Source organism: Stegostoma tigrinum, chromosome 3, assembly GCF_030684315.1.
Source record: "Stegostoma tigrinum isolate sSteTig4 chromosome 3, sSteTig4.hap1, whole genome shotgun sequence".
Taxonomy (NCBI): domain Eukaryota; kingdom Metazoa; phylum Chordata; class Chondrichthyes; order Orectolobiformes; family Stegostomatidae; genus Stegostoma; species Stegostoma tigrinum.
The window spans coordinates 39,052,230-39,078,153 of NC_081356.1; the positions used below are offsets into that span (position 1 = coordinate 39,052,230).

General features: G+C 40.5%; 1 protein-coding gene across 1 annotated transcript in view; it reads right to left on the reverse strand.

The window, feature by feature from the left end:
• Nucleotides 1-25,924, reverse strand: part of dnah6 (dynein, axonemal, heavy chain 6) — a 241,124-nt gene that overhangs the window by 122,466 nt on the left and 92,734 nt on the right. Inside the window, exons 33-42 of the mRNA XM_059644490.1 lie at nt 25,407-25,514; nt 24,594-25,149; nt 22,730-22,852; nt 20,729-20,911; nt 12,782-12,925; nt 8,668-8,889; nt 7,752-7,899; nt 2,561-2,718; nt 1,451-1,582; nt 861-1,032 (exon numbers count right to left, since the gene is read on the reverse strand). Coding sequence (XP_059500473.1) covers nt 861-1,032; nt 1,451-1,582; nt 2,561-2,718; nt 7,752-7,899; nt 8,668-8,889; nt 12,782-12,925; nt 20,729-20,911; nt 22,730-22,852; nt 24,594-25,149; nt 25,407-25,514 — 1,946 coding nt within the window. The remainder of the gene's footprint in view (nt 1-860; nt 1,033-1,450; nt 1,583-2,560; nt 2,719-7,751; nt 7,900-8,667; nt 8,890-12,781; nt 12,926-20,728; nt 20,912-22,729; nt 22,853-24,593; nt 25,150-25,406; nt 25,515-25,924) is intronic.

Genomic DNA, 25,924 nt, shown 5'->3' on the forward strand with positions numbered 1-25,924 from the left:
ATGTTGTAAAAGAAGGAAAATCAAATGGAACAGATAGTAAAGATGCCCACAGCAAAGGGGAAAGGGAGCGTTATTTGTAAGAGTGAAGGGGTATAAATACAGAGTTTATCCAATCAGTTTCGTTTCTCACATTCTTTGAAGGTCCCCTCATGTTCTAGCCCCAACAGGTAGACTGCCCTTAACTGAAATGAAACAGGTTTCAAATCGGAAAGAAAAACACAGTCCAAAACCAAGCAGTTGATTACAGAAGTCAGAATTCTGTTTCAGAATACAGAAAAATAGCCTGCAGCAAAACAGAAGCAGGTTGTCCAGCAGGCTGAAACAGCAAACCAACATTTAACTTGAAGGTGCGTGTAAGCTGTTTTAGCAGGTATGATACAAATTCCTTGCTATATCACAACAAATATTTTCAATACTTCTGACAGGCTATCTGACTATCTACAGTATCAACCCAAATGGAGGGTGAAGCTTTTCCAGCATACATGGAGATAACTAACAGTCCAATATGCCAAACTATGTATGCTTGAAAACAGAATGTAACATGATTGATTTCTAGGTGAAAGAATACTTACTAGAAATTTTAAGGATTGCGTGTGAAACCTCACTGGTTAGTGTCTGAACACGAATTGTTTTGACACACATAAATAATATTCATTCAGAAACTCAAATGTAAAATGGTCCAATTTGCTAATGGTACAAACTGGGAAGAACAATGGAATTAGGTTAAATCACTTCAAAATTAACGAATATTGAAAAAATGAAGCATTAGAGTCAATGGGGGAAAGTGCAAAGCATTGTGCATGGAATTGAAAAATTAGCAAGTCACAAACAGATGAGATAGCAGGACAGATGCATCTTACCCTGTATGCACTTTGATAAATCCCTAAGATTGAAAACATAATGAGACTTAGCAGGCGTTGGCAATAGATCAACACTCATTCGGTGATATATCTCAACAGCTGCTTCCACAATACTGATGGAACATTGTTTCACTGCTTGAGTAAATTCTGCCAGAAATCCATTCAAAATAGCCTGCATCATATAAAGAAAAGCTGTAGACTTGACTCATAATAAATTTGATGAACAATTAGAATCACAGATGAAATATTTCCACAAATTTCAAACAACTTGATTGTAAATATAAAATAATTAGCATTGTAAAGAACAAAAGTGCAGCAAGTAATGAAAGCCCTCATTGACAGCATTGACTCACATATGTACCTCTTAAACATAGCCTTCACCCTCCATTGTGCCTTTACATCCACAAATCTAACTGTACAGACCAACGGAACCAGTGTTATATAAATGTTTCTGCTGTACCATTGGGAATAATTAATCCACATTTGCACACAGAAAGCAGCTTTCTAGCAGTACAAACACAGAAAATCAGCCCCCCGAAAACAGTACAACTGATATTTCTTCATACTCATCAGTAAGAGCAATTACTAACCTGAAATATTTGTTTCAGGCTGTGCTCAGAAGGTGTTGGGAGGCATAACATGCTGAAGTGTCTTATGAAACGTGGGGTCACTGGATTTCGTCCACCACCAGGAGGGGCACAGGCAGCAGCAATTGTAACATCCTAAGATAGAAGTTGCAAACGAATTGAATGGGAACTGAATAGGATAGATACAAAAATGATGTTTCCATTTGTGGCAGAATTTAAAGCCAAAAGGCATAATTGAAATATCGTCACTACTAAACTAACAAGAAATTCAGGAAAAACGTCTTTATCCAGAGAGTGATGAGAATGTGAAAGATATCATACATGATGAGGCTGAGATGTTGAGCATGGATGCGTTTAAGGTGTATCAAGATCAGAAGGTCCCCACCTACCTAATTAAATGACTGACTAGAACTTAATCTGACAGGTCTTCCCGAAAGGAGATGAATTGGGATTCTCACTGGCTCTCCAGCTATGGGTGGTGGTGGTGGTTGAGGGTGGGGGTTGGGGGGTGGGGGGGTGGGCTTTGTTTGGGGAAGAAGCCAGTCAGTTCAACTTAATACCCCATGCCTATGCTGTTTTTCATTATTCTGCTGAAAATTAAATGACGGCAAAACAGTTTTAATGCAGTCCACAATACATTGTACATTACATTAATTAGGGAACATCATTCAGTTTGTTTTTTTTTGCTAATACTGGTTTGCTCCATTAGTCTCATAAGCTTTAACTTTGAGAAAGCTGGTTGAAGAAAAACATCAGTGAGTGCTTTCTTGCATAAAGTCTAGAAAAAAATCTGGATCATGCCTGAAAAACAACTGTAGAAGCCTGATCCATTTAAATAAGCAAGTTCATTAAGAAACATGCAACCAAAGTGGGTAAATGCAGTTAAGAAACAAATCAGCAATGAGCTAACAGAACAGTGGTACAGAATTAACAGAATGAATCATCTACTCAACGTTTCATAAGCTCATTAATCTGCAACACACATTGCTAAAACAAAAACATATAACACAAAAATGTAAAAATTGAACAAATCAAAGTTGAAATTGTTAAAACAAAAAAGTGGATTAGGAACTTTATACCCTATAAAGTTAAAAGCTTATCTTTGTGCATCACCTGTATTTCCTTCCAAAAGAGTTTCTCTCTGTCATAGAATCCACCAAAGTCCTGGTATTGTCGAAGAAGCTCAATGGGTGGTTGAGATCCATAACGATCCAGTTTGGGCATGTTAAGATCATCAACAAAGATTATGACTCTTTTATTCCCTGGAGCACCTGATCAAACAAATACCCACTAATTCAGATTTTTGCAAGATCAATGTTTTCACTATATGAAGCAGGAGAGTTGAAATAACAAACTTTCAGTTCGATATTTATAATAAAACAAAAAATTGCAGATGCTGAAGATCTGGAACATGCAATAAACAGAAATTGCTGAAGGAACTCAACAGGTCTGGTAGCATCTGTGAAAAGAAAATGTTGTTAACATTTTGGGGTTCAGTGACCTTTCTTCAGAACATTTATAATATTTATAATCATTTGATAGGTTTAACCAAATTCACATTTTCCAATATGTGTTTGCACAATCTAAGCATTCACATTAAAACCTTACACAATTGTTTGAATGATTTATATGTTATGATGACAGAATGTATCAAGAGATTACAACATCTTACTAGTGCACTTACTGTGGCAGGTTTCTGGACCCAAACAGATGTTCCCTCACACATCACTTCTGCTGAACTACTCTGTCAAGCTTAGAGTTCCAAACTTTTCAAAAAATCTGTTGAAGGACTCCCGTTACCTCATTCACCAGATCCACGAGCAAGTAATGACATAAATGTCAGGCAAATTGATTTCACATAAAGTGAAATCAAATTGCAATTGAATAGGCCAAAAGGAAAATCAACTGTAAAGAGAGGATACTTCTGCTAAATTCCCTGACAAGGATTGTATACTTCTCTTGATAGTGCCGATAAATGGCACTGAACTTAAACGTGAAAACATCAGACTGATTGACATTCTTATTGGCCTTATGTGCATGCACCCATCAGCTAAATGCAGTTAGCCCACTCAATGTCAAAAGTGTGGGATGAAGGAGAACAGTCACTGATGGTATTACCTGTGACTAAATTGGCAATAACCACACTACTTCGTATTGGGAAATAGTTCCAAATATCTCAGACAAATTCAAGCGGGATATCTGGACAATTTTGGAGGTTAAGTGCACTTGTTTTGCCAACAGGCACCAAAGTACTCTGCAGAGTACAGCCATTCCACCCACGTCTTGCCACTGAGTGTCTCGTTAAAAACAAAATCTGTTGGTGTCTTTAGCAATCACAGTTCCTTGAAGAATCTGTGATGTTTGAATTTTTTACTTTACTGCCTCACAGTATGTTCCCTTATTTGTCCTATGTATTACATTATATTTAAAGTAGGGCCATTAGGCTTGGAGGCTCTTCCTCATCTTTCCCCTTATGTTTTGCAGATTGAGCAGTCATTTGAAAGATGCTTTCATCAGCCTACTACTGTAAAACCGCATGTTTCATAACATACATTGGAATACAGACTGAACCATCAGGGCTGACAGCCAGAAACATGATATGAAACAGATGAAACTCAGCAACAGTTCATTCTGCTTCTCCTTATTCACCAAATCCAATACTATAAACTGCTAACTAAACAGGAATTTTCCTTGCATTCATTTTCTACACAGTTCTTGTATTAAACACTGAGGGACTCTGCATTAACTAAAGTCTGAAATGTTTATTTCTGTAGTTCCTGGGTTAGCCACTACATGGCAGCAATTTTCTGAGTTTGTTCACAAGCTTTAGTTTGTCAAAGTCTCAAAGGCAGATGTAACAAAATTCAGGAAATTTCCTGACACATCAGAACCACCACAGACAAAGATGGCCCAAATCCAAATACTTTCATTCCAAGGAGGAGTGGGGTGGGGGTTGGTGGGCGCAGGATGAAATCTGGCCTACCAATCCCAGAAGCAGGGGATGGGTCAAGCGAGTGCCAAAGGGGGCTAGTTAGAAGACCACCTTCGTTCTTCAGGGTAATAAAGCAAAGATCTGCTGATGCTGAAAATCTGAAACAAAAACAGAAATTGTTGAAGAAACTCTGCAGGGCTGGCAGCATCGGCAATAAGGGATGGGCAAAAAATGCCAACCTTGGCAGAAATGTTGACATGCCATACAAGAAAATAAAATGATAATTGTGGTTTTTGGAATGCAACCACACATTCACAATGAATAGCCCTTAGGGAAATGTCAATAAATAAATATTGAAACTGTTCAAATAGTTATTAGATCAGCTAGTCTATCAACCAGAGCAGTTCAATCACTCCAACATTACAGGTTGAAGGCTGTAAAATGACCAATGAAGGGTCAGTTTCAATTCAAAACAAAATTCAAACAGTGCTGTTGAATTTGAGATTCCCTCCTGAGTAAAATATGCCCTGCCTCCTTTCCCCTTCTTGGAAACAGGGATAGGACTTCTTCAGCCTGAACCGGTGTCATTTTTAAAGGTCTGTCAAGTTTTCCAACACTGAGAAGATCTGACTCCAAATCTTTTTGGTGGGCCTCACATCATCTAGTGGACTCCCAACAGACAATCCCTGATGCACATGAATAACGTAGCAAGGGTACATTTCCTCTGCGCATATGCATGAGAAAATGTGATTGATTTGCATTACACATCTTGCAAATGGGCTGATTGGCTATATAGAGCTATTTTTCTCTCCACTTAATTGTAATGCAGAATGCTATAGAAAACAAAACAAACAATGTAAAATACAATGATGTAAAGTGACCCTCTGATGAAGGGTCTAGGCCCGAAACGTCAGCTTTTGTGCTCCTGAGATGTTGCTGGGCCTGCTGTGTTCATCCAGCCTCACATTTCATTATCTTGGATTCTCCAGCATCTGCAGTTCCCATTATCAGTGTAAAATACAATATTATCATTACATAAATGATGTGATATGCACATGGCAGAATGCATTCTGTTCTTTGAGTGCTGAATTTTGTTAAGTGTTACAATGCTGTGGAGTCATCTTTTAGTGTATTACCAATTGGGTTCATATGCAAAGCTATAATGCAGATCTCCTAGTAGACAAAAAGTAAAGGGATCACTATCCGGTGGCAGCAACTCAGAGGTATCATAGCACATTATCGTTGTAATACCATTACCGTACAACTCACAACATTTAAATAGGCTATTCAGCTAGTCTTTACCACTCATTATTCTCTGTAAATTGCCTTCTCACACCTTAACTCATCTAACAATATTAGCAAATCCTCCTATTTCTTCTCCCTCAAGTATGAGTAAGAATAAACGGAACTGTCATATTGTGTCCACATTGGCTCTTTGAACGAGTGCCACGACTGAATGCCATTCTCCTGCATCTTGCCCTTAATCATGTGCATTGCTTCTATTCAAGTAATCACCTAGTTCCCTCAACTGAACTTGCCTCCACCACACTTCCAGGAAGTACATTACAGGCCCTAAATACTCAAAATAGGAAAAAGTTTCATTCACACATCACATTTGTTTCATTTGTAAACACTTCAAAATTGTGCTCTCTAGTTCTGAATCCTTTTACAAGTGGGAACAGTTTCTCTCTCCAGCCAGTTTGTTCAAACTAATCGTGATTTTAAAACTTCTATCAAATTTCCTCTCAGCCTTCCCTTCTCCAAGTAAAACAGTCCCAACTTCTCCAATCAGGATTCATTATTGAAATTTCTCATGTATGGAACCAGTCTCATAAACCTCTTCCGAATCTAGACAGTACATTTGGATCCTTCCTGAAGCATGGCACCCTAGAACTGTACATAATATTCAGCTGAGGGCTAACTAGTACTGTCTTCTGTAAGTTCAGTATAACCTCTTTGCTCTTATGCTTTATATCCCTAGCAATTAAGCTTAGAATACTGTATACTTTACTAACTGCTCTCTCAGCAAGTCTTAACAACTTTAATGGCCTTTGCACATAGATATCTAGGTCTGTCGGTTCCTGAACACCCTCAGAAGTAGTACACTTCATTTTATAAAACTAATTGGGCTGAACATAATGATGGTCATCAAAATAGTCTCCTGTGCATTCATAGACATGCCTAATGCAGCCAAAAGATGTCGCTTAACTGAAATGTGTCTTTTCACACTTGATCATATCTCTACATCCCGTGTGTGATAACGTCACAAACTGTGCAATCATAGATGGTCCTAGTGAGGCCAAATTTTCACATAGGGAGGCATGGGGCTGAGAATCCAGAAGTGGGGGTAAAGACCAAGAGCAAAGGCATTACAATGTTCACATTGAAAGGCAATTTAATTCAGATTAAGGGCCTCCTCAAAACATCAAGCTTCTTCAAATTTACCAGTTTGCTGCTGTTTGCATTATTTCTACATTACAATCAAATGCTATAGAGAAGAGAGAGAGCAAAAGTGCACATTTCATTAATATTTCTTAAGGGACTCTGCTCAAGCATAATAAAATCCAAATCAATAAATGTTACTGACTTTCCTTTCTTCTTTGATTGCTTAGCCCATTAAGAAAATGGACTACCAAGGCCAATGAAGCTGTGAGAGGCAGCTGAACAATTTTTTTGCAATATCTTTCTCAGACTTGCCAGGAAAATTTGAAATGGCAGCCACTACAATGGCTGTCAAGGATGATCTTTTATCTGCCTACTCCAGGGTTGGGCCACCTCTGTGCCTGTCTCTTACATATGTATATTGCTGTAGTAAACCTGCTCCTAACAGCACGGAGATCCTACTGAAAACACCATAGTTCCAGTGGGGCCGGGTTCACAATTCATGACTAAACCCAATCTCCTGTCCCTTTTCCATCTTGAAAATCCTAGAATTTAGTATTCCAGATTGTTTTTTTAAGATTCTTCCTTGAGATATGGGTGCTGTTGCCTGAATCAGCATGATTACCCATCGTTAATTGGTCTTGAGAAGGTGGTGCTGAGCTGCCTTCTTCAACTCTACAGTCTTTCAGATATAGGGTCACCCTCAGTAATTTGGAGGGGAATTCCAAAATTTTGACCAAGTCGCATTGAAGGAACTGCAAAATATTTCCAAGTCAAGATTACATGTGAGTTAGAGAGGAATTTGCAGGTGGTGGTGTTCCTGAGCACCTATATGTCAGTGGTAAATAAAATAAAAAAGACTTACATTGTTAATTCTCATGCACAATGAAAAGGCTAAAGAGCCAAAAATTTTGAGAACATAACAAAACCATGTTATGTGTTCACCCTTAGGAGACAAAACTTTTGAAAATTAATGTAATTTCATCCTACCAATTATATTTTTCCTTTTCTTTTCCAGTTTGGATTCAATTATCTCTTGCGTCCGCGAAGATGAAGTTTGAGCGGAGAAGTTGATGTAAAGGGGGACATATCCAGCGTCATCTTGGATTTGATTCAGCAAACTTCGCGCAACCACAGACTAAAAACAAGTAAAAGTTGATGGAAATTATCTATCAAATCTTTCAAACTGCACAGTGGTTCATTTAATCAGCAAAATCAGTTTCATTTGACAAGATCTTTGGGACACCACTGCAGCTGCAACAGAGGAGTAACCTCCTCCTTGATCATACTTTAAAACTGCCTGAGGCGTTAGAAAAGCATGGGGTAGAACTTCTGCTTTGTCAGTAGATACCTTGCAGAGTTTATGAATTATGAATTTAGACAACATTAGTGTCACACTGCAAGCTGCAAGAGACAGTAGGACAGTCTACCTTATAGGACTGGCAAGCAAGTCTATCAAATAATTTAAACTGGGACCCAGTAATTAAAAACTTTTAGGTCACAGAGTCTATGAGGTATTTCACTAAAGTAAGGTCCAGGGTTGGAATGAGGTTTATATTATGCAGTGTCTACATTTGAAAAAATTACTTCAGCAGCTGTGAAAAATTTTGGTACATCCAAAGATCATGAATGGCTGCAAACATTTCAATTTATTTCTCAATGATTCCTCTGAAATTCAGCGATAATCAATTAGCAGAAGATTATAGCAAGCAAATACTCTAATTAGCTACAATACCCCCATTATAAAAATAACTTCAGTGAAGAATAATATAGAGGCATTGAAATTAAGATAAAATATCTTTACTTTACTTATACTTTATCCTCACTGATGTTTTATTTTTGAAAGGCAATCCATATCTTTGACAAATTTTAATGTAAAAAATGTAGGGAAAAAATAGTAGAATACCTTCCCAACTCCAGTTGTCCCAGTGAATAGAACAGAATGCCTCACAGCAAGGAGCTTCTCCAAAAGATAGCCAAATCGCACGGTGTCTGTTGTTGGAACAAGCATTTCAAAAAAAGGTATTTCACTATCATACTTAAAACTGGGAATAATTCTATCCCATGGATCTAATCGGTTGTTGTCAAAGTCCATGTAGTAGCTCCACAGGTCACCAGATGTTGGTATCTAAGATAACATAATAAAGGGTTGTTTTTGTACAAGTCAAAATCTGTGAGCATTATTGCTAATAAAAATAAGACATTATTCTGCAGAAAGACCAGTAAAATGATATACACCATCAGTTATGATGACAAAGTATGAAACTGGATGAACACAGCAGGCCAAGCAGCAATTCAGGAGCACAAAAGCTGACGTTTCGGGCCTAGACCCTTCATCAGAGAGGGGGATGGGGAGAGGGTTCTGGAATAAATAGGGAGAGAGGGGGAGGCGGCCTGAAGATGGAGAGAAAAGAAGAAAGGTGGAGAGGAGAGTATAGGTGGGGAGGTAGGGAGGGGATAGGTCCGTCCAGGGAAGACGGACAGGTCAAGGAGGTAGTAGGTAGGAAATGGAGGTGCGGCTTGAGGTGGGAGGAAGGGATGGGTGAGAGGAAGAACAGGTTAGCGGAGCAGAGACAGGCTGGGCTGGTTTTGGGATGCTGTGGGGGGAGGGACGAGCTGGCCTGGTTTTGTGATGCAGTGGGGAGAGTGGAAGAACTGGGCTGGTTTTGGGATGCAGTGGGGGAAGGGGAGATTTTGAAGCTTGTGAAGTCCACACTGATACCATTGGGCTGCAGGGTTCCCAAGCGGAATATGAGTTGTTGTTCCTGCGACCTTTGGGTGGCATCACTGTGGCATTGCAGGAGGCCCATGATGGACATGTCATCTGAGGAATGGGAGGGGGTGTTAAAATGGTTTGCGACTGGGAAGTGCAGTTGTTTATTGCAAACCGAGCGGAGGTGTTCTGCAAAGCGGTCCCCAAGCCTCCGCTTGGTTTCCCCAATGTAGAGAAAGCCACATCGGGTGCAATGGATACAATATACCACATTGGCAGATGTGCAGGTGAACGTCTGCTTAATATGGAAAGTCATCTTGGGGCCTGGGATGTGGGTGAGGGAGGATGTGTGTGGGCAAGTGTAGCACTTCCTGCGGTTGCAGGGGAAGGTGCCGGGTGTGGTGGGGTTGGAGGAGAGTGTGGAGCGGACAAAGGGAGTCATGGAGAAAGTGGTCTCTCCGGAAGGCAGACAAGGGTGGGGATGGAAAAATGTCTTGGGTGGTGGGGTTAGATTGTAGATGGCGGAAGTGTCGGAGGATGTCGTGTTGTATCCGGAGGTTGGTGGGGTAGAATGTGAGACGTACGTGAACATCTGGAATGTGCGGGAGTGGAATGCCTCATCCTGGGAGCCTCCGCCGCATCTGCTCCCAGGATGAGGCATTCCACTCTCGCACGTCCCAGATGTCCATGTTCATCACGGACCGCAACTTTACCCCCACAGTGGTCGCGAATGCCCTTGACCGCGTCTCCCGCATTTCCCGCAACACATCCCTCACACTCCGCCCCCGCCACAACCGCCCCAAGGGGATCCCCCTCGTTCTCACATACCACCCCACCAACCTCCAGATACAACGCATCATCCTCCAACACTTCCGCCATCTACAATCCGACCCCACCACCCAAGCCATTTTTCCATCCCCACCCTTGTCTGCCTTCCGGAGAGACCACTCTCTCCGTGACTCCCCTGTCCGCTCCACAATCCCCTCCAACCCCACCACACCCGGCACCTTCCCCTGCAACCGCAGGAAGTGCTACACGTGCCCACACACCTCCTCCCTCACCCACATCCCAGGCCCCAAGATGACTTTCCATATTAAGCAGATGTTCACCTGCACATCTGCCAATGTGGTATACTGCATCCACTGTACCCGGTGTGGCTTCCTCTACATTGGGGAAACCAAGTGGAGGCTTGGGGACTGCTTTGCAGAACACCTCCGCTTGGTTCGCAATGAACAACTGCACTTCCCAGTCGCAAACCATTTTAACACCCCCTCCCATTCCTCAAACGACATGTCCGTCATGGGCCTCCTGCAGTGCCACAATGATGCCACCCGAAGGTTGCAGGAACAGCAACTCATATTCTGCTTGGAAACCCTGCAGCCAAATGGTATCAATGTGGACTTCACAAGCTTCAAAATCTCCCCTTCCCCCACTGCATCCCAAAACCAGCCCAGTTCTTCCACTCCCCCCACAGCATCACAAAACCAGCCCAGCTCATCCCTCCCCCCACTGCATCCCAAAACCAGCCCAGCCTGTCTCCACCTCCCTAACCTGTTCTTTCTCTCACCCATCCCTTCCTCTCACCTCAAGCCGCACCTCCATTTCCTACCTACTACCTCCTTGACCTGTCCGTCTTTCCTGGACTGACCTATCCCCTCCCTACCTCCCCACCTATACTCTCCTCTCTACCTATCTTCTTTTCTCTCCATCTTCGGTCTGCCTTCCCATCTCTCCCTATTTATTCCAGAACCCTCTCCCCATCCCCCTCTCTGATGAAGGGTCTAGGCCCAAAATGTCAGCTTTTGTGCTCCTGTGATGCTGCTTGGCCTGCTGTGTTCATCCAGCTTCACACTTTGTCATCTTGGATTCTCCAGCATCTGCAGTTTCCATTATCACTACACCAGCAGTTAGCTGGCTAGATGAGAAACTTCAAATTTTTAACAGAAGACTAGTAACGTCCTGAGATTGAATTTTAGCTTGACTTATTCAGCTCACCACCAAAGACCGGCAAATAAACGCAACATCCAACATTCTCACATTTTCATTAAAATATCTGAGCAGAGTACTAGGTTTGGAAAGGCAATTACTGCAACAATTTGGATACGAGCTAGAAATTTTGCTCAGCCAAAATAAAACAAATAAGGATGTTCAAAGCTCAAGTAAATGTATCTGCAGTACTAAATTGATAACTGCCTGCTATTCTCCTGACAATATGGGTATATTCTTGTGCATTTCAGGTCCAGACCCGAAACGTCAGCTTTCCTGCTCCTCTGATGCTGCTTGGCCTGTTGTATTCATCCAGCTCTACAACTTGTTATCTCAGATTCTCCAGCATCGGCGGTTCTGACTAACTCTATTAAGTTATGTAGTTTATGTCAACCTTCGCACTTGCAGACAAATATCTTCTGATCACAGTAAAAATCAAGGCTGGCATATTAGTACCTAAACCGAAGCAGACATTAATGTACCTAACATGACAGCCAGAAATGCTATCATATAAACATTGTTGACAAAATTTTAAATGAAATACACAATTAAATCCAAGATTAACTGAAATTAAAAGTTGAGCAATCAGATTTTGTTTCTGCTAAATGCTTGGGAGTTTGTTTCCAATATGCCAATGTGCATTATGACCCTCTCACTAAAGTCTAAATTTTGCTCAATATCTTGCATATAGGTTAATAATACAAGCCGCATTTGCTAGTCTTTAAAATCAGAAAATGTATATAATTTTGAATCTGGAATAAATAGGGGAACATCCGGCAAGGAAGTGTATTCTGAACAAAATACACTCCAATTCTTCCTTAAATCATCATTTTAATTCCTGCCCATTAAGAAATATCCTCATCGTAGTTCAGTGCTTTTACTATTTCAATATCTTGCTGGTTAAAGTCAGCCTATATGCATCAGGATGCATCTATTGACTAGATTGAACTACTGTTTTTCTGTTAGAAAATTCTATAGGTCAAAAACAGTATTAATTGCACACGGAGTAACACCCACCAAAAAAGTATTATTTTTCACAGCTCAAGGTCAGCCCTCAGACTAGCCTGAAACATTGACCCCATCAACATTCAAAGGCAATGTAACAAATCCTTCATAATTCAAGCCATTATGATTTCCCAGCATAGGAGCAAAAGCCAGAGTTGATGTTTACCAAGAATTCAACAATGACTGTACAAAAGGAAAGAAGATATTCCTAACAGGCAGGGGATAAAACATCCTTTGTCTTAACTGAACAGTGAGAGAAAACTTTGTCCAGACAATGTACTAAAAACCACTATTTATTTGCCCGCTTTGTGGATACCTTAGCTTCAGGATGATCCTCAAATTGATGTCGCACAAATGTATCAAAGGCATCCCAATGGTTTTCAGTCAAATTTCCTCCAATGGACCAGATATAACAGAAGGCAAATGTCTGACAAATAATACTATTCAACTGAGTAGGATCCTTTAAAACAAATGATAAAATCATAGAGATTGGTTTAAAAAAAATCAAGCCAACAACTCATTTATATTTGAACTTCACCTGGAAACACACAGCACATTTCAAGTTTTACATTTTAATCAATTACAATTACTACCAATGATTATTTAATAACATGATTCTAAAGTGCAAGTTGTTAAGTAAGCCTTCAAAATTAATATTTGAGCAAAGTATTGATACCACATGATTATACAAAAGAAAAATCATCCTAGATAGCAAATTGGATTAAATGAGGAGACCAGCAGAGCATGCTAGGATGAGCACCAGGCATTTCTAAGTCAAATGTCAATCTGGTCAAGTTACGATGTAGAATTACATGCATGCTGAACAGTGGAAGCAGTGTGCAATAGTGCCACGTGATCCCATAGTAAATGGTTCAGATCAAAGCTGTGATATCCTGTTCCATCCAGTTGTGATTGGCATGGAAAATTGAACAACTAAGTGGAGGATGTTGTACAAACATCCCTATTTTCAATGATAAGGCAACCTACCATGACAGTATAAAAGACAAGGTTGATACACTTCATCTAATTTCAGCCAAAAAATCCAGAGTAGATTATCTATCTCAGCCTTCTATTGAGGTCCCCAACATTACAGATACAGAAATGACCATATCCAACAAGAGGAAATCTAACCACCTAACCTTGATGTTCAACAGTTTACTTTCACTGAATTCTCTAAAACATTAACATCCTGGGGTGTTACCATGGACCAGGCATGCAACTCAACTACACACATAAATTTTTTAGTAAAAAGTAAATGTCATAGCTGGGAATTCTGTAGCAAGCCCTCACTTCCTGAATCTCCAAAGTCTAACCAACACCTATTCAGCACACGGTGAGTGAGCAGAAAAACTCATTGTTGCCGAGACGAAAGCAGCTCCAATATTCACTTTTCTAATGGTTTCCAATGGCTTAATACAGTGAGATCAGTGCAGTATTAATTTGAATCCAGGGAGTGAGAGAGAGTCTCAGTCTCCTTATGGCTCTGCATTCTTAATTCCATCTTTCTTGGTCTGCCAACAATCTTGTAACGGGTACTGCTTGTGTATTGCATATCCTTGGAGAATATTGTTTGACGTTGGTGATGGCAGTTGATGCTACATCTCCCACATGTGAAGATTCTTAGAGGGATATAAACAAAATAGGAGGCAAGGACCTATTTACAAGTGCCATGGGGGCTAACTGACTATTTTCACTGTCATTATGGAACATTTTAATTTCTGTGCAGGTTGTCTTGGCCAAACTGGGTGGATCAGGTGACCCCTGTAGTCATCATCTCTCAGTATTTTGGTGTCTTTTTGAAACACGTCCATGAAACAACACACAATTAAAGTTCAAGGTATTAAAATCAGCAGATGGATCAATAATCAGCATTTTATGTCATCATGGCAATCCTAACATTGTGTATGGTTTTAAAATAGCATTGCAACACAGGTGGCATTTTTTTTTGGAGGATCATAGCTCTAGCAAGGTTAAAACAGATGCAGCATAGGGATGGGGTGGGGGGCAGTTCCTTCAGATCTTCAGTTTAATAATTACTCAGGAATTACAATAAAACTTTAACCCTTTAACACTCCCTGGGTAGCCAAAGTGATCCAAGACTCTCGGAATTCTTTAATGGACTCTTCTGATGGAGAATTTTACAGGGAAATTGCCCCATTGTAAAATTCAATTTCCCAGGCAATTCCCTCAGAGTCAGTTGGCTTAGAAATGCCACATAGTTCTGACTTGCAAGTCAAGTCAATGCTCCTCAAGTTGGCGTTCTTCCCAAGACTCAAAACCTGTCAATATATCCAAGTCTCTACCTCAAGACAAATGAAAGTCATTACTTCTCCACAGTGTATCTAAATCTGGACTTAATCACGATTTTCTATCTATGGTCCACACACTTCTGCACTTTTCCTCTGTTCAGATATGAATTCTCAGATAATTATCTGACTGCCCTCTTCCAAATCAGTCATGAAAATTTCAATGAATAATGTTACTAATAGTAATTCCTTCTGAATTACTCATAGCAACCTGTCCCAAAAAACAGACTTTATGTTTAACATAATGAACTCGTCTCACCAAAAGAAAATGTTGATCAGAAAATCTCTGTTGTAAGTATTTATCACAGATTAACAGATAATATCCTCCTGGGTTTAAAATGCTGGTCACTCCCCATGATCAAAAAAAATTTTGCTCCCAAAAATCAAATTAAATCATCATTTTATCTGGTGGACGAATTTTATGGCCTCCAATGTATATTTCAAGACTGTGGCATATAAAACAAATCAGTTGACCAGCCAGCTGCCTTTTCATCCATTCCTGACCTATCCCTTCCTATTAAAGGAAGCAGGTAAGATGTCAGCAGACAGTAAGGACAGCAGGCGGTGGAAGCCAGAGTCAATAAAAATGCAGCTGGACAAACACAGCAGGTCAGACAGCAGAGGAGCAGGAAAATCAATATCCTGGGCCAAAACTTTTCATCAGCACTGGGGAACGGGAGTCCAGAAATAAATAGAAGGAAGGGGTTGGGACTGGGGAAAAGTAGGATAGATGGCAGGTGCATGCAGGTAAGGGGTGATAGAGATTGTTCAGTGGTAAGGGTGGAGTGGATAGGGGAGTAGGAATATGGACAGGTTAGGACAGGTCACAGAGGCGGGACATGGGAAAAGGCTGAGAGTGAAGGGAGTTTTAAGCTGGTGACGGCAATATTCAGACCCTTCGGCTGTAAGCTCCCAAGGCAAAATATCAGGTGTTGTTCCTCCAGTTTACGTTTGGCCTCACTCTGACAGTGGAAGCAGTCAAGGATCACTGGGTGAGTGCAAGGGGAAATTAAAATGGATGGCAATCACAAGGTCAGGTTGGTTGTTGCACGCAGAGCACAGGCACTCCGCGAACTGATTGAATTTTACAGGAAATTAACAAAGTGGCAAGTTTGTTGAGTCTCACAGAGATTCTCTTTCCATGAGCCATCAAATTATTCTCTAAAACTTGCCTCATTTATTTTGTACCATGCCTCCACGGCATCCTGTTCATCAAATCATCCCTCTCTTCACAAACAGAAGTACTCACACTGTCAAGACTTCCTGGAATTCCCAATGCCTGCACCAAACTTAAAATGCAGTTGCCCACCAGATCTAGCACTGTCATTTCAGATCTACCCCGCATGGTTGCTTCACCTAAAGATTTGCTTCAGACATAAAGAATAGACGAAAACTGGCACTCCACTTCGCAACAGTGACCTAGAGGTCCTGATGCAAACACACAGAATGCTGGAGAAACTCAGCTGGTTCGGTAGCATCTGTGGAGTGAGAAACAGAGTAAATATTTCAAGTCGGATATGGCTCTTCTTCAGAACCTGAAGGTCCTGATGGATGGGGTGGTCCAACAGTCAATTAAGGATCATTGTCTATTGTTGTGCTGCTTTCCCATTACCATCACTGTTAATGTACTCTGTACATGCTTGAGTTTCCAGCCTTTTCTGTGACAAGTTCTATCTTTAGTCTCCTGCAAGAGTCAGTGGAATCTGGACTGTCTCTGCTGTCAAGATGAGGTCACCAAAAATCACCTTCTTCCCCACATTTTGAAAGGACACCATAGATCTTTCAGATTATGCACCACTAAGGTTGCCTCCTGTATACTCCTGCAGCTCAGAAACTAACAGCTTAATGAATATTTTAGCATTAGATTAGAGTCGAGAACATCAGTTGGTGAGCTCATCTGTGCTACATCTCAACACACTAACATGGAACCATTTAGTACTTATTTCAAGGGTTTTTGAAATCAAAGACTGCATTTTGATTGTTTGCTCAACTTCTGATATCAAATATTGGTCCACTGTGTTGTCAAAAGTATCATCTTCAATGAAAATAGGTGGTTTTGGGATGGAAAGTTTGGTTTTTGTATGTCTGTTCAGTCAAGCCTCCTGCTTAATAAAGTGAATGAACACCATGCTTGCACCAAAATGCAAAGTACTATAGGATGTATGCCATAACTTCTTGTTGTTTGCTAAGTACATTACATGTATTTTAGGACTGTGATTATAAAAAGTATCTTTGCAAGTTGATGTTTTGTAGTAGATCTTAATACAATTAACTCTTTACTAATGGTAAAGATTATTGACATTCCTCTACTGGCTAAAGATGAGGGCCATGCAGCAAATCACATCAATTGGGAATGCTGCAGCTTCATACAAATACAAGCAAAATATTTTCTAAGCCATATCTGTAAAAGTCCTCAGTTACTGGTGTTTTTTCGGATCTATGATTGTTGTTTGCATCTAGTAAAGCTCTATATACCAGAAACGTACCAGGACTGGGGCTGATGTCCTTGGGAGTACTTGGTGGAGTGGTTGGGAAGGGTTTAAACTAGTTTGGCAGGGGCATTGGAACCAGAGGAGTAGGGCAGTAGATGCAGAAATTGAGGGAGAGGTAGAAAACAAAGCACATATGTCGAAGAACCTGCAGGGAAATACTGCTGGAAAGAGCAGGTGGCCTGAAATGCATGCATTTCAATGCAAGAAGTGAAATAGGCAAGGTAGATGAACTTAGAGACATAAACAGAAATTGCTGGAAAAGTTCAGCAGGTGTTGCAGTATTTGTCAAGGAAACTCAGGGTTAACACTTCGGGTCTGGTGCCCCTTCCTCAAAACTTAGAACTGTAACATGATTGTGATTACAGAGACTTGCCTGAAAGAGGGACAGGACTGGCAGCCGAATATCCCAGAATTTGGATGTTTCAGGTCTGATAGAGGGGATGTAAAAGGAGGGGTGGGGGTGTGGAGATTTATTGCCAGTAAAGGCGTAACTCACAGCTGTATTGAGGGGGGAATACATCAGAGGAGTCGTGCAGCAGGACAGTGTGTGTAGAATTCAGAAATAGGAACGGTGAATTCACAATGCTGGTGACTACTATACCTACAGCCAGCAGGAGATAGAGGATAGAATATGTAGACAGATTTTGGAAAGATGTAATAACAGCAGGGTTTTTGTGGTGGGTGACTTTAAATTCCCCTATATTGCCTGGGACTCAATTTGTGCTCAGGGCTTGGATGGGGCACAATTTGTAAGAACTATTCAGGAGGGTTTCTTGACACAGTATGTGAACAGTTCAGCCAGGGATAACAAAGCGTGGAGCTGGATGAGCACAGCAATGCAAGAGGCTAAGCAGCATCTTAGGAGCACAAAAGCTGACGTTTCGGGCTTAGACCTTTCATCAGGAAGGGTAACAGAGATAATCCATGAAACTACAGGCCTGTAAGCCTCACATCAGTTGTAGGATCGTGATGAAGGGTCTAGGCCCGAAACGTCAACTTTTGTGCTCCTAAGATGCTGCTTGGCCTGCTGTGTTCATCCAGCTCCACACTTTGTTATCTCGGATTCTCCAGCATCTGCAGTTCCCATTATCTCTGATTCAAGTTCAGCCAGGGAAATGGTTAAACTGAATACCTGGTTTTGGGAAATGAGCCCGGCCAGGTGAGTGGAGTTTCACTGCGGAAGCATTTCTGGAGTAGTGACCATAATATGAGTTTTAAGATACACATGGATAGGGATAACTGCAGTTTTTGGGTGAAGGTGTTAAGTTAGGGGAGGGCAAACTACAACAATTTAAGGAAGAATCTGGAGAATGTTGATTGCAGGCAGCCACTTGAGGGTAAAACCACAATCAGACACATGGGAGTATTTCAAATAGTAGTTGAGAGTTCAAGAGTGGTATGTTTCTGCGAGAATAAAGGATAAGCATGGTAAGTTACATGAACCTTGTATGACCAAGGATGTTATGAACTTGGTCAAAAGAAAAAGGACACACACGTAAGATCTAGGAACTGAAGAAGCCCTTGATGTGTATAAGGAGAATAGGAAAGAACTTAAACAAGGAATTAGAAGGGCTAAGAGGGGTCAAGAAAAATCATTACTAAACTAGATTAACGAGAACCCCAAGACTTTTTATACAGATATAGCCAGCAAGAGGGTAGCCATGGAAAGGGTTGGCCCACTTGAGGGCAAAGGAGGGAATCTATGTGTGGAGCCAAAAACCATTGGTGAGGTCCTAAATGAATACTTTGTGTCAGTATTCACCAAAGAGACGGAACTGATGGAGGATGATGTCAGGGAGGGGAGTGTCGAATTACTAAACCAAGTTGTTATTAAAAAGGAATGTAAAAAGGACAAATGCAGATAAGTCCCCAAGTCCTGATGGGATCTATCCCAGAATATTGAGTGAGGCAAGAGAAAAAATTGCAGGAGCAGTGATAGACATCTTTGTATCCTCTTTGGACACAGGTAAGGTCCCAGAGGACTGAAGAATAGCCAATGTTGTCCCATTGTTTAAGAAGGGTAACAGAGATAATCCGGGAAATTACAGGCCTGTAAGCCCATGTCAGTGGTAGGGAACTTATTGGAATAGATTCTCAGGGACAAGATCTATATGTATTTAGAATCAAATGGATTTATTAGCAATAGACAGCATGGGCTTTGTGCCTCACTAACTTGATCAAGTTTTTTGAGGAGGTGACGAAGATGATTGATGGGGGAAAAGCTTATGGTGTTGTCTGCATGGAATTCAGTGAAGCCCTTAACAAGGTCCCTCATGGCAGACTGGTACAAAAGGTGAAGTCACATGGTATCAGGAGTGAGCTGGCAAGTTGGATATAGAACTGGCTTAGTCATAAGAGATGGGGGTAGCAGTGGAAGGATGCTTTGCGGTATAGAGGATTGTAACTAGTGATGTTTCACAGGGATCAGTGCTAGAACCTCTGCTGCTTGTGTTCAACATAAATGATTTGAAGGGAAATGTGGATAGTCTAAATAATAAGTTTGCAGATGATAAAAAGATTAGTGAAGTTTCAGATAGTGAAGAGGATTGTCAGAAGATACAGCAGGGTATAGATCAGTTGGAAGCATGGGGAGAAAAATGGCCAATGGAGATTAATCCAGACAAATGTGAACTGGTGCATTTTGGAAGGTCAAGTACAGGTGGAAAGTATACAGTGAATGGCAGAACCCTTAGGATCATGGACGTGCAGAGGGATTTGGGAGTGCAGGTCCACAGATCTCTAAAGCCGACCGTGCAGGTAAATAAGGCAGTAAAAAAGACTTAAGGAATGTTTTCCATCATTGGAAGGGGCATTAAAAATAAGGACAGGCAAGTTATGCTGCAACTTTATAGAAATTTAGTTAGGCCACACTTGCAATATTGCGTTCAGTTCTGATCACCACATTACCAGAAGGATGTGGATGCTTTGGAGAGAGTACAGGAAAGGCTTACCAGCCTGTTGTCTGGTATGGAGGATGTTAACTATGAAGAACGGTTGGACAGACTGGGTTTGTATTCACTGGAACACAGGAGGTTGAGGGCTGACCTGAAAGAAGTTTATGAGATTGAGAATAGCATGGATGGAGTGGAAAGTATGAGGTTTTTTCCCAGGTGGAGGGGTCAATTACTAGGAGACATAGTTCAAACTGCAGGGAGGGGAGGGGGTACAAGTTTAAAAGAGATATTCGAGGCACGTTTTTCAGACAAAGGGCGGTGAATGCCTGGATCGTGCTGCCAGAGATGATGGTGGAGGCAGACACACTACCAGCATTTAAGAAGCAACTGGGCAAATACATCATTAGGAAGGGAATAGAGGGATACAGATCCTGTAAGTAAAGACACAGTTTTAGTATGGAGGGCAAAATGTGTCGATACCATCTTGGAGTGTCAAAGGGCCTGTTCCTGCACTGCATTGTTCTTTGTATAGCATTAATTACTTCGATAGTTCAGAGACTACTTCACATACCAACTGGAGATCTGGGCCATTTTTTCCCAATAGCAGAGATTCGAGGAGAGCACAGAGAGTTGTGACCTTACTAATATCAACCTGAGAAATGGCTTGTGTGCATTTCTTGTTCACAAAGTACAGACCATTTTCGACGCAGCTTGCAAAAAGTCCCATTAGATACTGCCGTGGTTCAAGAGGTATCTAAACAGACATAAGATATATATTTAGTACTCTATTGATTTCTTTTTAATTCAGAAGTATTAATTATCCTTATTATTCAGACATTAGCTTGAATTCCACGTTACTATTTTATAACTCCAGTACACTTAATTGATCACAGCAAGAAAAGCAATCAAAATAAACACCAATGTTTTGTCAACTGTTACACAGCGAGGATTTTTTGATTAAAGAAGTTTTTGACACACAAGCCCATTTCCAAAAAAAGCAAAACAACAATAACTTTAACCACATGTTTAACATTCTTCAGTCCCTGCCACAAACTCAACACTGAACTATTAACTCCATCCCCTCTCCATCCATAACTCAAGGCAAAACTGAACTGTTTGCAATCTCAACATTCCAGTTAACATTGAGATGAGTTTTCTAACCCTTAGTCTTTCAATCACCAAGGTAACAGTTCGACTAACATCGCAAATCTCTAGCACTGCCTCAGTTCAGATGTTGTTGAAACTCTCATCCAAGCTTTGGCTATTTCTAAAAACCTAACTATTCCAATACTCCCCTGACAACCCTGCATCTTCTACTCTCTACAAACCACAAACTGTCCAAAACTCCATTTCCCATTTTCTAATTTCCACCATGTCCCATTTACCAAAATTACCCATGCTGGTTGACAAACATCTTACAGTTTGATTTCAAAATTCTCAGGCTCATGTTCAAAGCTCTCTATAATTTTGCTTCTCCTGATCTTTGTAAGATCCTCAAAGCATGCAATTATAATTTTGACCTTCTGCCTCTTTTCTTTGTTATACAATTGGCAGCTGTGCCTTCTGAGCCCTAAACCCTGGAATTCCCTCCTTAAATCACACCACGTACATTGCTTCATTTAAGTTGGTTCTTACAGCCTATGTCTTTGATCTAACTTTTGATCACTCATCTTAATTTCTTTTAATGTTGCTCAGTCTCAAATTTTGTCAAATAATGTTGCCTTGTGACTTTTCTAGAAAATTCAGTTAGAATTACAGGACAGCCCCAATAAAGTAACTGGAGGTTGATCCTCATATTCAAAGCAGGATCTAAGTTGACTTCCAGGGAGTGTCCTGCATTTCTGTTGAAATAAACAGATTGAAATCCAAATGCCACAAGGAGGTAGTACATTCGAAAGTGTCAACATCCTTAATTTAGCCTCGGTTCCACCCATATATAGTTTGTGTCCCTCTCTCCCCATCCCAAATGCTCTTAAAACTCATGAAGTTTCCACCCAACTTTTCTTGGCCCCCAAAATATCAAGTGATGTGTTCCCAAAGCGTAGGAGAGCTTTGAGGTGTGGGAGCTGGGCCATACATGTAAGGGATTTGCATGTGCAAGGAGAATTTCTCCTCTATCACAGAGCAGTCTTCAGGAAATCACTCACTTCAGCACCGCTGTGCCAAAGCAGGAGAATTGGGTATCCTGGTCTCTGTCCATGAAAAACAATTTCTGCAAGGGCTTCCCAATGTCCAGGGAACTATTTTTCTATCATAGTAAAGAGAAGAAAACAATACATTTTTGTATCTAAATGGTGGATGTGGAAATTAGGAAACTAAATGCTAAAAATCTTAAAATGTACAAAATAATTTAAATATGAAAATGTCTTACAAAAGGATTTGGAGCAAAATAGAAAATCCTCCAGGATTATATTAATAAGGTAATATCAAGTGTTCATTAAATAAACATGCAAATATCCCTTGTCTTCCTTAAATTCAGGAGGAGCCAAAATGGCTTTACAGGAGTTTGTCTTAAAAAGACCACTTTCATTCTACTACTCTTGGATTACAATTTACAAATTCAATGTCTTACCCGATCTGCATGGCTAGCCATCCATGTTTGCACATATGGCATCCATTTGAGTTCATCTGCATCAATGTAAACCATCCCACATCTGCTAACAGTGGCAGGAGAGGCCACCTTTAAGTCTTGCACCTGGAAGGTAGCAGAAATAATTTCTCATAAATTAGCCATCTATTTCTGTTACTGACTATTGTGTAACAGCAATGCAATCAGAATTGATTAATAACACATTGACTCTTGCCACCAAATTATTTACAAAGCTGTGAAAATATCTGACCATTTTAATTAAATCACATATGGACTGCAAAAGGCACTATTCAGAATAAAATGTTGCCACAAAAACAGCAAAAGTGAATGCAATACTTGTCTGGCACTATGTCAGCATAGTGTTTCTTAGTACAAGCATCTGTCTTAAAAATAGATTGCACTGTTCACTTAAACAATGCTGTTACTAATGTAGGCCAACCTTTTGGCAGACTGTTAATACTGTAGAGACTTTGGGTTTGAATTATATTCTCACAGAACTGTGCAAAACTAGGAGGAAAGTAGCAAATTGGGACATGTTTGATTCAATACTGGCTCATGCATCAGCTGTAATCAGCCACAGAATTAGCATCCTGCTTCCTTGTTTCCATGAAAGCTAAGTGGTGCAACTCATTCTGATGGCAATTCGTACACTTTCAAAACATTCTCCTGCATAAAACTCATCAGACCAACATACCTTGCAGGTGTATGCATTAGTCTCTTTCCAGATATCGCCTCCTCTCCTTTTCTGGTCACCCACCCTTCACCCTCACCTTTATGCCATGCCTCAGGTATCCTCCAGGAAGTTTGTCTTTCATTCCTCTGCATACAACTGATTTCTCACAAACTCAATTCTCTGTTGGCTCTCTTTCAGGCTAAGACAGCAGAAAACTCAAAGAGCAGGAAGTGGGATTGGGGGTGGTGCTGGTCTGGTGAGATCCACCTTGGCAACTTATCAAATTCTAGCCATGGGCACCCACATAGTCAACTGTAAAATTCATCCTGCTCCAGGCATTTGCAGATGGTAACGGTGATCTATTGCAAAGGCCCAAATCTTCTGCTCAAACATAACTGCATTCTAAGAGAGGGGAACATTTATCCTCCATCTGCGTTGCATGTTGAGCATGTTGATCCACTATCCTCTGCCTGCATGTAGATCCCATGATATGGATCTTGTCTTTTTTTGAGTAGTTCTCCATGTCTGTTATTTCTACTTTGTGGTGACATGTGGTTGAAGAGAAAACAGCTGTTGCAGATGCTCCTAATTGCTTTTCTCATATTACGTTCTTGATCAAAGTCAGTAAAGGGAGCTGCATAAGCTGTTCTCAAAGGTGAACAGCAAGAAAGAGCAGGTAAAGCTGAATGAAGTTGAGGACAGGTGAACTGACTTTCAAGAAGTTGGAGACGACCTGTCAAACAGATTGAAGCACTCTCAGACATAATATTGTGAGCAGTAACCTCTCATTCAGACATGGCTGCAGTTTCATTGTTTGAAGGTTTCCCAGCCTATCAGATTCACTGGACTAGCACTCCAGCTGTGCTCTTTCCTCACTGGCATTGGGTGTTCAATCTGTGTTCAAAGCTGTGTTCAATCTGAAGTTAAGTATATTTTTATATATTTAGTGAATCACCTGTATACCCTCCTGGATGAAACTAAAGAGTGGACAGTATTGAGTTCCCAAACCAACATCACTTTCCAGCTCTTTAACAGCTCCCTCCCCAGAACACTCACCTGAATTCCCCCTTCATAGGTAGTTAAAACGTTGCCTTTTAACACCGATATTCCACAAGACTGGCGCAGTCACACAGTCTAAAGACATATATATTAAACAAAACTAGAATTGTTTACCTCAAAAACCATGTGAATATATGGAGTGAGTTTAATCCGTTCACTGTTTGCAAGGCACAGCATCTTGTTATCATCAAGGACTGTGTTCATATTCTCAATCCACAGTGCATCGACAGGACCATCACAAATAATCCATTTGTGGTCACGACTTCCATCATTCACAGCTGCACGAACACTAAGTGCCATTAGTCCATCATTCCATTCCATTGTCACATTATTTACTTCACCGTATAGTTCACCCATTGTAATTGACTTAGGGTTTAGCACATACGTTTTTACTGGCTGATAGTTTGGATCTTCCTCTCCAGCGCTGTGCAAAGTCCCAAGAGTATCTGCCAAAACTTGGTAAACTGTAGTTTTACCACTTCCAGTTGGTCCAACCAACATAACACCATGCCGCACTATCATGGTTTCATACAACTGTATGACCTTCACAATCATAGTAGAGATAGGTTGCAGGCCACGGTTAAGCATAACATCAATAGTTGTTTTCTGGAATGAACCATAATCATGGTCTGGAATAACAACGCCTGGAAATAAATCTGAAAGGATTCCACTGAAGGAAAAAGAGAGAAAAAAATAAATCGCCATAGTCCACTGTCAAACAATTTCAAAGCAATGTACTATTCAATATTCTTCACCTTATTAATGTATGAGTATGATCAGTTTTACTGACATCTTTTGAAGAATACAGTGAGTTAGTATTTTCAGGGTTAAATGAAATTATAGCATTTCAAAAGGGTGTGAAGAGATTGAAGAGGATAATATTGAAATTCTTGCTCAGATGGTCAAATGAAATAATTCATTCTGTACCCAAAAAGCACTGCGTCATCTGACAGAAATTTTGGTAGGTTAGAATCTCTTAAGGCTCTAATCAACACAACATCCTCACTCAAATCTGGGTTTGCTCTCTTCAGAGACCTAAACCAAAGAAACAGAATGGAATATTAAATTATCTTCAACGCTAAATACATGGAACTAAATATACACCAAAATGATATTTTGGGCAAATCAGTACTTTTATTCTCATGAAATGATTACATATAGGAATATATATTTGTGAAATCTGCTTTAGAACAGTAAAATCTACAAAATATCTAATTTCCACATTTACTTTAATATAATTATGATATCACTGAAAGTCTTGTACATCATGAAATGGTCCTATTCATTGCAATGAGGGCTGTGACTTGAGACAAACTTGAGATTAAATTCAGGAGAAACATGATTATATGCTGTTCCATAACAATTAATTCTGCCTGTGTACTCGTTAGTATAAAATCTTTCTACACTTATTTGACATCCGTAGATTTCCTGCCTTCCTAACAGTC